Source organism: Mesoplodon densirostris, chromosome 7 (assembly GCF_025265405.1).
Source record: "Mesoplodon densirostris isolate mMesDen1 chromosome 7, mMesDen1 primary haplotype, whole genome shotgun sequence".
NCBI classification, from domain to species: Eukaryota; Metazoa; Chordata; class Mammalia; order Artiodactyla; family Ziphiidae; genus Mesoplodon; species Mesoplodon densirostris.
In genome coordinates, this window is record NC_082667.1 from 78,893,367 (window position 1) to 78,905,539 (window position 12,173).

The following is a 12,173-nucleotide window of genomic DNA, read 5'->3' on the forward strand; positions in this document are numbered from 1 at the left end:
AGAATTGATCCATAAAATCAAGTTTGCCAATGATGTTGTTCCAACTTAAATTCTCATATTGATTTTTTTGTCTTTTTGTTCCATCATTGAGAATGTTTTTAAAAATCTCAACATGTTTGTAATTTGTGTGTTTCTTCTTTTAATATGAACGATGTTTGCTTTATATATTTTGAGGCTGTGTTACTAGGTGCATATAAATTTAGAATCCTAATACTTCCTGTAGAGCAAAACTTTAGATCATCATGAAATGTCCCCTTTCATCTCTAGTAGTGTTTCTCCCTTAACGTCTCCTTTGTCATTTAGCTTCATCACTGGCTTTCTGTTGGTTAGAGTTTTCATACCGTATCTTTTTCATATGTTCTCTGTCAATTTTTGTCTTAAGGTTTAGACATATGCCTTCAAATAACGTATCATTTTTACAAAATCCAGTTTGACAATCTTTGGCTTTTAGTCCATTTATATTATGTAATTACTCGTGTACTGGGGTTTAAATCTACCTTCTTGCTCAATACCAGTTGTACCATCTGTGCTATGTTCCTTTTTCTGTCCTTTCGTGCCTCCTTCTGAGTGGATGGTTTTCTCTTATTCCACTTTACCCCTCTATTAGCTTGGAAATATTTCACTTTTTTACTATTCTCTTAGTAATAGTAAGACAATAGCATTCATCCTTGAATCACCAAAATCACACATTACTTAAGTTTTTCACTCTTCTACTATTCTCTTAGTAGTCATCCTGAAGACTACAATATGCATTCTTTTTTTTTTTTTTTTTTTGGTATGTGGGCCTCTCAATGTAGTGGCCTCTCCCGTTGTGGAGCACAGGCTCCGGATGCACAGGCTCAGCGGCCATGGCTCACGGGCCCAGCCGCTCCGTGGCATGTGGGATCCTCCCGGACTGGAACACGAACCCATGTCCCCTGCATCGGCAGGCGGACTCTCAACCGCTGCGCCACCAGGGAAGCCCTGCATTCTTAACTTCCCAGGAGGCACTAGTAGTTGATGATCCTGCCCTTCTCCTTGACAGTGCAGTGAGCTTCAAACACCTTAACTTCACTGACCCCCTCCACAGTTATAAGCCTTTGCTGTCATTTCCTAAACTCCTCTTGGTAGTTAAAACCCCACAAGACATTATTAGTGTTTTGCTATCGTCAGTATCATATCCACACATTACCCTTACTGTTGCTTGTCTTTTCTGCATCTCTGATCACCCACCTGGGTTCATTTTTCTTGTGTCTGAAGAATAGCCTTTAATGTTTTCCCTCATTGTGGCTCTGCTGATGACAAATTCTCAGATGTGCCTGTGTGTCTGTCTGGAGATGTATATTTAACCTTCATTCTTAAAACACATTTGACTGCGTATTGAATTCTACAAGGGCAACTCTTTTCTTTCAGCACATTAGATACAGCATTAGATACGTCACTATTGTCTTGCGGCTCCTATTATTTCTATTTAGAAGTCATCTGTAAGCCTAACTGTTGTACCTTTGCATAATCTGTCTTTTTCTCCGGTTGCTTTTAAGATTGTCTTTTCCCTTGATTTCCAGCAGTTTTATTATGGTTTATCTAGGTGTGGATTCAGTTTTATTTACCTCGTTCAGAGTTCGTAGGGGCTTCTTGAATCCCTGGCTTGGTGTTTTGCCTTAGTTCAGGCGCTTCGGCTCTGTACCACACAGGCAGTGGGGAGCTCCTAAGGCTTCTGAACAAGTGACTGATGCAATGACATTCGTGGACAGTAATCAGGGTGAAAATGATAGTTACAGTTTCTCACGTACTAGGCGTTACCTTGAACATTTCACCTCTTCATCTTCACAACAGCGCTGTGATCTAGAAATCATCCTCTCCATTTTACAGATGAGAAAGTCAAGGCTACTAGTTACTAGTAAAGTAGCCCAGTTGCACAGTCGGTTTTGTCTGACTCCAAGTTCGTCTGACTTCAGTTACCCTGGCATAGCAAACAGCCACATGCTACTGTTTACACTGAAATTAATGAAAATTAACTAAAATTTTTAGTTCAGTTCCTCCGTCACACCAGCCCCATTTCGAGTGCTCGATCCCCAGATGTGGCTGATGGCGGCCATATTAGACAACACAGCCTCTCTCAGAGTACCTGTCCCGTTGCAGAAAGTTCTGTTGGACAGAGCTGCCTTACAGCTGGGTAACTCTCACAGTACCGTTAAGATTGCACTGGAAGAAACTAAACTCGAGGCGAGGAGGCCAGTTGTCACAGTCCAGCTTGCATGTGAGAGGGGTTGGTGGACAGGCGTGAGACCCCCGAGTGTGAGAGAGGGAGCAGGGCGGACGCTGAGGGTGACTCTGAGACTTGGGGACGGGAATGGGGGCTGTTCATGCAGAACACAGACAGGGGCAGAGTCCAAGGCTGGACTTGGCTTTTGCAGCACATGAAAAAGGCTGCTGACATAGAAGTCAGAGCATGTTTAGACCTGGGAGAAAACTAAGGCCCAGAGAGCTTAGATGACTTTTCCAAGGTAACGGAGCTGGGTAGAGGCTCTACCACTGGACCACATTACTCAGAAGAAAGCTCTTAAGGGCTTTTCTGGGTCTTTTATTACATCCCTGTGATCCCCCTCTTCAGATCCCTAAAAAAAGAGCCTGTGAATTTGTTTCAGCACAATAACTTTCCATTTATTTACGAGAGTTTGCCTCATTTCCTGTTAGTGCCAGGGCCCAGGGCTCAGCAGGTGCATCCAAGAACTGAGCAGCTGCGAGGCCTACACTGGCCAGCCAAGGGTAGCGTGGAGCACGCCCAAGCTTACCGTGCGTTGACTGTTACCCAAGCAAGGGGGGAAAAGTAGGCAAGCTTCTCCACTTTAAATGCCTTCCTTGGAAGGCTGCAATTCTTAATAGACTTTGCTTTGGCAAGCCTCCAGAGAGGTTACCACCAGTGAGTGTGCTCAAAGTGGTAACGACAAACAGTTATGATAATAAACCCAATCATAACATTTCCAAGTACCCATCATGAGTTTTTAGAACGAGACTGTACGGCGGACATTCCCGTCCACCTTTCATAGGTTACAACAGTACTTAACACACTCACAGAGCCCTTAAGCACTATTCCAAACATTGAATCCCCACAATAACTCTATGCAGTGATACTAGTATCATCATCCCCATTTGACAGATGAGGACACTGAGTCACGGAGCAGTGAAATAACTTTCCCAGTGTCGTACGGCTTGTTAGCGACCGAGCTGGGATGGGAGTGTGCGGTAGAACATAGTTGAGCCCCGGGTGCAGAGCTCGGCCCTTTCCCGTAGGGGGCAACTCCCTGTGAGTTTGCCTCCACCCTGTGCATGCCTGTGACCCCTGCTGCTGGGCTGCAGCTGTCCCTACCCCTCAGGGACTCCCCCACTGCAACTAGCACCCCCCCAGAAGAGTTTCCCCAGAGGGCATGATGATCACATTAGCAGCAAGCCCACGCTTTCATCATCCTTTCAGGTGGAAGAGAAGCTTCGGGAGGATTCCAGAAGGAAATTGCTTCAGCTGAAAGAAATGAGGAACAGAGCAAACCTCATTAAAGCCAATTTGGAAAGGGCAGTAGGTCAGATAGGCGTGCTGCAGAGCCCCTTCACGGGCCCGTGCTCTCCATGGAATCCCGCACCCAAGCGGCCGGCAGGGATGAAAGAGGAGGAAGACGGCCTGCCTTAGTTCACCCGCTTATTTTCTATAGAAAGAAGTGTGTAGAAAGAACTAGAGCTGATATTCTATCTAGATCTAGAGTCTGAGCTCTTAACCATGATGCTCTACTACTTCGCTATTAGTTACTAAGCTAAGCATCATTTTTCTGTGTTTTGAAGAAAGTTTCGTGAACATTTGTCCCGCCGCCAAAGGTAGTGGAAATGACTCCTGCGTTAGTCCTGTCCCCCATCAGCTGCAGTTCCCCTTCCCCTCATTTCAGATGAAGATCAAGAGTTCTCTGGAAACTCAGCAGTATTTGCTGCAAGAAGAGTTACGGCAGCATCTGGCAGAGAAGGAGAAGCTGACCGAGGAAAGGCTACAGCAAGAGGAGAAGCTGAAAGCCAGAGTCAAGCGGCTAATGGCAGAGAAATCGGTAAGGTGGTCCCAGTCCTTCTCTTTACTACTGGAAACTGATGAAATGGGCTTTCCTATGAGAAACAGAGGGCGCGTACTTAGATGGAGGAATCTCAGCAACTCCTTGTTGGGAGCTAAATTAATTAAAGAGGGTGAATGATGTAGGAGGAATTAACATGAAGCTTGAATCCTAAAACTCAGAGATCAACTTGAAAATCAACTTGAAGAGGCAAGGTTATTGAAATGTCTAGAAATGGTACTTTGTTTATATACCGCAGCTGATTTTATTGATACAAATCCCAGTCGTTACTGCGGGTCCTGGTTTGTGTCTAAGTGAGTGCAAGACCAACCAATATTATTTCAGTCTTTTGCTTTCTCTTCATGCATATCAGGGGAAACACATGGCCAAAACGGCTACTTACTTTTCCAGAAACCAGCCAATTAGAGGGTAGTTTACAGTGGCGCCTCTCAACTCAAAGGTGTCCACGGATCATATGGGGATGTTGTTGAAATGCAGATTCTGACTCAGCAGATCTCAGGTTAGGGGAGCCTGGGATTCTGCATTTCTGAACAGCTCCCAGCTGGTACCGATAGCACAGCTCTGCAGACTACATTTTCAGCCACAAAGTCTTAGAAGAAGGTTTTCCCCAAGTTGGCCGATAAGAACCACCTGGGGCTTCCCTGGTGGCGCAGTGGTTGACAGTCTGCCTGCCGATGCAGGGGATACGGTTTCGTCCCCTGGTCTGGGAAGATCCCACATGCCACGGAGCGGCTGGGCCTGTGAGCCATGGCCGCTGAGCCTGCGCGTCCGGAGCCTGTGCTCCGCAACGGGAGAGGCCACAACACTGAGAGGCCCGCGTACCGCAAAAAAAAAAAAGGGAGGGGGAGGGGGCTTTTTTAAGGATATAGGGGTGAGTGCCTCATACAAACTGGGAGCTGAAAGAGAGCCTGGCCTCGAAATAGAACTGGTAAGCCATCAGATCTCAGGCATCATCTCTTTTACACACACACAAGCATGTGCACATGCACACACAGGCCGTATCTCCTCTCTGTGTCTCTGTGTGGCTCCCCTGATCTCTGCTCTCTCCAGTCATGTGACAGGAAGGAATGACCTCATGGTCCCCCAGTTCAAAGTACCAGCCCAGGAAGCAAGTAGCATCTTAGAGCCCATAACCCCAAATCCTGGGAGTGACCATCTTAAAAGCCCAGCCCGTGCCAAGTGCCCGATCAGCTATGACCAGGGACAGAGTCACACACATGGCTGCCAGGATCCAGGAGTAGTGCTCAGAAAAGGGTTAGACAGACCCCCTAGAGTATAGTGCATTTTCCCCTCCTAAGATATCAGAGACATAAGGCATTCAGTTCAGTAACAGCTTTTCGAGAGAAAGTCCATCCCAATGAAATTGCCTAAAATCAGAAACTCCTGGTTCAAAAAAAGATGCAAATGTCAGAAGAAAACGTTATCTGTGTATCTGGAAGAGTGTACACCAAAATGTGAATAAGGTTACCTGTGGGTAGTGTGATAATGGTGGATCATTTTACCTTCGTTTTGCTCACGTCTATGTGTGTATATAAATATTTTTTACAACAAAGATTTTATTTTGAGTAAAAAAAAATGCCATTTGAGAAATATTTGGGGATCTCCCTACAATTATAGAGTTTGGGCATTTGTTGCTCTTGCTTGTTGTAGGTTGGAGCCAGAAAAGGCACCCCAAAGATGGACCAAGGAAGGGAGATGCTGAAGAGAGAAATGTCCAGCAAATCCAGCCAGAGCCTTCTGTTTTCTAAACCTGGTGGAAGGAACTAGAAACGTCGCCCCGCTGGGCCACGCATGATCCTCCGTGAGTCAGTGAAACTCTTCTGCGTCAAACTACTAAGATGCTTTTTTAGGACATTAAAGGTTGCTACCCTAGTGTGTTGCTTCCTAGACTGGTATTTTGCACAATACTGTATTTTGGAGTGTGTGAGGAGAGGGGTTCTTTTCACAGATATTATGAATGTAAACATACACAGGCATATGAAGAATAAGTTTGAAATTCAGACTCCTAGGCCTGGTAGATGCAATTGGGTGTTTGGGTAGTGACAAACCCAAATGTCACACCTCCAAGGAGCTCTGAGAAGCCCGCAGTTGAGAAAACCCAGGGCGTGTACTGGGGCCACAGGACAGAATGGTAACCTCAGGGCTGTTGGGGCCATGGTATAGTGCATTTATATCTGAATTGATTATAATAAATGTGAACAGCAACCAGTTTTATCGCTTCCATAACAGTGAGTCATGTTTATATGGCGCTCTGCGGTGTTCAAAACACTTCTCATCTAATCCTCTCTCAAGCCCTGGGAGGTAAATAGCATTATGTTCCCCATTTTACAAATGAGGAAGCTGAGGCCCAGAGAGGTTAAATGGCCCGTCTAAAGTCACACAGCTAGTAAATTCAAGAATTGAGTCTGGAACCCAGGTTTCTAACTCCATCTCACGCTGCCCATTCTGCCGCACCAAGACAGCCCAGTAGGTCAAGTCCCAGGCCATCAGGACAGACCAAGTACCCAGTCATCAAAGAACACACACTGCCCAGGTGGACACACCCCTTTCCCGTGGTGTTTGAAGAGACCCTCATTTTTGCCTTCTCTCCAGCCATCTGTTCTCTCCCTGCCTTTCTTGTACGGCCAGAGACCACCAAACAAAACAGGAGGAAGAGCCAGAAGCCATGAATATCATTTATTTTTTATTTTTAAAAAGGCACAATAAAAGTATTTTGATATTTTAAAACCAAATGCATTCTTTATACTGATTAAAACTAGAAGGAAATGGGAAAAATGATTTGCATGATCTTCCACTAAAGGTACTTCTTACACAGTGAGAAGGGTGAGCATCACCTGACCTTAAAAATAATCTTGAAAATCCCAGCAGTTTTCCATAAAGAACATATTACTTATACTGTACCATATCCCCAAAATCTCCAGCACCAGAAAAGATCACTTGGTCAGGCAGTAGTTAAGTAGCTGGCTCATGTTTGGAAGCCAAATTGTGTGGGAAAAAAACTATTTTGGTTGAATACAAATATTTGAATTTGCATAAGTTAAATGTAATGCCTATGTCACTCCACTGTATTTGAGGTCTTTCAAAGGACGTTTTAATCTTTACCGTATCAACATTGCAACCCACAATGGCAATGTCCTTTCTTCACTCCTTGAACTAGATGGTTCTTTAGGTGTCTCCTCAGCCACACACCCCTTTCTCTGAGAATGCACATTCCCCAACCAGGTTTACCCTACCTACTGCTGCTCTCTTGGCCACACCTGACTGGCTGATCAGTAGATAGTCTACCCAAGCCAGACCAATCAGGTTTCTCTTCTAACCCAAGCTGGGCCAATCAGCACCTGTGCCCTTGATATTTGGAAGTGGGACACGGAGTTACCACACAGGTCATTAATGGCCCAGAGCTGAAAGTCTTGATGCAGTTCCCAGCTGGGGTGGCCATTTCTCCCACTGTGTTTGGAGAAACAAAGCCAGTCTTAGAAAGAGATGGCCAGGATAGATAAGCAACAGGTAGAGACAAGAAACCAAAACCCAGGGAATTCCCTGGCGGTCCACCCTGCGCTTTCACTGCCAAGGGCCCGGACTCAATCCCTGGTCAGGTAGCTAGGATCGCATAAGCCACACCGTGTGGCAAAAAAAAAAAAAAAAAAAAAAAAGAAGAAGAAGAAACCAAGACGACCCCCAGAGAGACAGTGCAGCAGACACTACAAGCCCCTTAGTCATTGCCTCCCTCTACTGTATAAGCAGCACGTGAAATGCCCTCATTTCCCAGCCTCCCTTGCAGCTAGGCCTGTCTGTGTTGTTCAGTTCTGCCCAGTGACATGCAGGTGAAGGCCCTGGGCAGGGCTTCCCTTCTGGAATTAAAGGCAAGGCTTTGCTAGGAGAAAGTTTTTCTCTTTGTCCCTTTGCCTTGTCTCCTTTTCCTCTCCTGGAGCTCGGACTTGGAGCTGGAACAGCCATGTTGGGGATCACCAGGTAACAAGCAAGAGACCAAAGCCCACCTCAAAGGACAGTGGAGTGGAAAGACATGAAAAGCCTGGGTGGGAGCCTAGTGGCATCACTGTGCTCTGCACTGTACCTGAACTGCCTACCTCTGTACATCCTGTTGTAGAAATAAATCAATCCTATCAGTTTAAGCCACTGTGGTCAGATGTACCTGTTTGGGCTGTGGAGCCAACCACTCAAAAGTTAGTGACTTAAAATGGCGACTATTAGTTCTCAGGATTCCAGGCGTCAAGCTGGCCACTTGTACTGGTCTGGTTGGTTTGGCTGGGGCTAGTTTAGGGTGGCTTCGTACATGCCTGCCTGGTCATTACCAGGCAAGCTGGGTTAGGACAGTGGTTCTCAACTGGGGGCGATTTTGCCACCCAGGGGGCATTTGGCAATGTCTGGACACACTTTGGTTGTTAAACTGGGGTGGGGGTGAGACTATCATCTCGGGGTAGAGGCCAGGGATGCTGCTAAACATCCTGCAGTGCACAGAACAGCTGCCCACAACCAAGACTTATTTGATCCAATATGTCAATAGTACCGAGAATGAGAAACCCTGGTCTAGAAAGGCCTCAGTTGGGATGTCTGATTCTGCCTGGTGTGGTCCCTCATCACCCAGCAGGCCAGAACAGGCCACGTGTGGGTACAGGTTTCCAAGAGCAACAGGAGAGAGAAAGCCCCAAAGCACACTTTTCAAGTCTCCACCTGCCATGTGTTTGCCAACATCTCATCAGACAAAGCAAGCCACATGGCTAGAGTTCATTTGGGAGGGGCTCCAAATTTTTACCATCTACCCGCATCCAGGTTTCTGTTATTTATTTATTTATTTATTTATTTTTCTTTTTTTGCGGTATGTGGGCCTCTCACTGTTGTGGCCTCTCCCATTGCGGAGCACAGGCTCCGGATGCGCAGGCCCAGCGGCCACGGCTCACGGGCCCAGCCGCTCCGCGGCACATGGGATCCTCCCAGACCGGGGCACAAACCCGTATCCCCTGCATCGGCAGGCGGACTCTCAACCACTTGCGCCACCAGGGAGGCCCCAGGTTTCTATTATTTAAAGCTGAAGGCAGCGGGCGCCCAGAGCGTTAATGGGTGGGTGGGGGGGGCGGGGGTGTGGAGTTGGGAGGTCAACTGGGCCTCCTGGTAGCCTCCCTGAGTTCAACCAATCCAGTGAGGAGAAGCCGTGGGCGGGGTGAGCTCCGCTGCCAGAGCGGCGTGAAAAATTTCCCAAGGCAGAGCGAAAACCTTTCCTGAGCGACTGAGCATGCCCGCTGGTGAAAGGTCCAGCCCAACTTTCACCACATCCCAGACTCGAGAGGGACTTTTCTGAAACCCAGAGAATTGACCATGTCCTCAAACAGCTTAAAAATCTTCCATGGCTCCCCCGTGGACCTCAGAAAAAAAAGATCACACTTCAGTGGGTTTTTTATGCTTCATCCTCAACCAATTTCTTCAGCCATGTCTCCCACTACTTTTGCAAGAACTCTTTTGCTCCACGGATGTTGAAAACTTGCAGCTTCTCATACATACCATGTTCTCTGTGCACACAGGTTCACCTACCTGCGATTCTCTGCCCAGGCCCTCTCTACCAGGATATTGCATCTGTGCTTTCTAGGTCTCTAAAGACAGTCATGCTTCATCCCTCTGGCATAGCTCTTGTTTTTTTTTTTTTTTTTTTGCATCTTTGTTGGAGTGTAGTTGCTTTACAAAGGTGTGTCGGTTTCTGCATTGTGGCAGGGTGGATCAGTTATGCATGTGCATGTGTTCCCATGTCTCTTCCCTCTTGCGTCTCCCTCCCTCCCGCCCTCCCTGTCCCACCCCTCTAGGTGGTCGCAGGGCGCCGAGCTGATCTCCCTGTGCTGTGCGGCTGCTTCCCACTAGCTATCTATTTTATGTTTGCTGGTGTATATGTGTCCATGGCATAGCTCTTCTTATTCTGTGTTGTGAATATACTCTATGTGCTCACATGTCTTATCTTCACTAGAATGTGAGCTACTTGAGGGCAGGGGTCTTGGCATATTTTATACCTGTATGGAACTCTAAGACCTACCAGGTTGCCTGGCACAGGATAGATACTCAATATTCGCTTATTGAATAAATGAATGGATTATGAGCTCCATGAAGGAAAAAAAAAAAAAGCTGAAGGCATTCCAACTGATGCAGAAAGTTGCCCTGATTCCTGATGACTTTCTGGTTCCTGCTTTCTTTCCTTGGAAAGGCCCATTCCAATGCCTGCCCTTGGGTTCCACTAGGACTTTTTGTATCACTCAAGATTCTCTGGTTGCAACCAAGAGAAATCTCCTGTGGCTAACTTAAACAGAAAAGGAGTTTACTGAAAGGAAATGCGGAAGGTTAGAAAATCAAAGGGCAAGCAAAGCTGAAGAGTCTGGACAGGCAGGAGCCATCTTTTCTTCCCCGTAGATGTCCCCTTTTTTGCTTCAGCCGGTTTGAGTTTCTGTTATTTGCAACCAAAATGGCATTTACTAAGACGCTCTGCACAGCCCCAACTGGTAGCTCTGAGAAGCTATCAGCGACCTTTCTTTTCCCTGACGTTGTACCAAGGGACAGCAAGGTACCTGCAGTTCCCCCCCAGAACTCCCAATCTTCTGATCCCCCAAGAAGCTAAGCCAAACAACTTCCTTCCACCCTTGCCAATGGGGGCCCATTTGGATTCGTGACTTTGCAGATAAGGTGCCCTTCTCCAGCAACTTGGCAGAGCCAGCAGTGCCTGCTGTTGTGGAAACCGGGGTCATGAAGTGTCTACGGAAGAAAACAGCTTCCCCTGGATCCGTGTTGCAAAGTGTGTTCCTGGAAAGTGGAGTGGTTTCCCATTTTTTAGGGTCTTAGGAATGAAAGCAATACACTAACGATGAGAGGAAACCCAAAATCTGCTAATGCATTTATTTTTTATTATTATTATTATTTTTAAATTTATGGCTGCATTGGGTCTTTGTTGCTGCACCTGGGCTTTCTCTAGTTGTGGCGAGCAGGGGCTACTCTTTGTTGCGTTGCGCGGGCTTCTCATTCCATGGCCTTCTCTTGTTGCGGAGCACAGGCTCTAGGCACGGAGGCTTCAGTAGTTGTGGCTCGCAGGCTCAAGAATGCAGGCTCAGTAGTTGTGGCGCACGGGCTTAGTTGCTCCGCAGCATGTGGGATCTTCCTCGACCAGGGCTCGATCCTGTGTCCCCTGCATTGGCAGGCGGATTCTTAACCACTGCACCACCAGGGAAGCCCCTCATTTACTCTTAATGCTTCCCCCTGTTGAGGACAAACAGGAGGAAAAAAGAAAGGGCAGGGCTTCCTTGGTGGAGCAGTGGTTGAGAGTCTGCCTGCCAGTGCAGGGGACACGGGTTCAGGCTCCGGTCCGGGAGGATCCCACATGCCACCGAGTGGCTGGGCCCGTGAGCCATGGCTGCTGAGCCTGTGCGTCCAGAGCCTGTGCTCCGCAGCGGTAGAGGCCGCAACAGTGAGAGACCCACGTACCGAAAAGAAAAGAAAAAAAAAAAAAAGCGCAATAGCAAGGTTCCAAATGAGCTGAGAATTGACCTTCTAAAAGGGCTCTCAATCTGGCCTCTGGTAGATGTCTGTCGGGGTTTCTGCCCAGCCTAGACCTTCCTCAGGAGAGAAGACGTTTAGGGCTTACAGTGGGCTGACTGGTGGCCCCAAAGATCTCAGGCTCTAATCCCTGGGACCTGAGAATGTTACCTTACAAGGTAAAGTTTTGCGGATCTAAGGATTTTGAGGTGAGACTATCCTCGCCCTAAGTGCCATCTGTAAGTGTACTTATAAGTGAGAGACAGGAGGAGATTATATACAAAGAAGAGGCGGAGGCAGGGACCACAGAGGCAGGACGAGAGTGCTGCACCTACAAGTCAAGGGATGCCAGCAGCTTCTGTGGTTAGAGTCTTTGGACTCCTTGGCTTTTCAGCTCCTAGGGTGTAAGATTTGAATCAGCAAATGCCCCAAGGAGGAAAGCTGCACCAAATGTCAAGCTTGCGTCTGTGTTTCCCTTCTCTCCAGAACTTGGCCCACATGTCTTGGTGTCTCTCTAACATTCAGATGCCAGCGAACAGATGTTTTCTTACTTTATCCAGGTTT

At 47.2% G+C, this 12,173-nt stretch overlaps 2 protein-coding genes across 2 annotated transcripts in view; one reads left to right on the forward strand and one right to left on the reverse strand.

The window, feature by feature from the left end:
• The window catches only part of LOC132494411 (forkhead-associated domain-containing protein 1-like), a 43,817-nt gene extending 37,010 nt beyond the window's left edge, over positions 1-6,807 (forward strand). The window contains exons 6-7 of the mRNA XM_060105495.1: positions 3,915-4,067; positions 5,739-6,807. Coding sequence (XP_059961478.1) covers positions 3,915-4,067; positions 5,739-5,855 — 270 coding nt within the window. The 3' untranslated portion in view covers positions 5,856-6,807. The remainder of the gene's footprint in view (positions 1-3,914; positions 4,068-5,738) is intronic.
• The window catches only part of LOC132494286 (U3 small nucleolar RNA-associated protein 25 homolog), a 720,475-nt gene that overhangs the window by 250,585 nt on the left and 457,717 nt on the right, over positions 1-12,173 (reverse strand). The window lies entirely within an intron of this gene.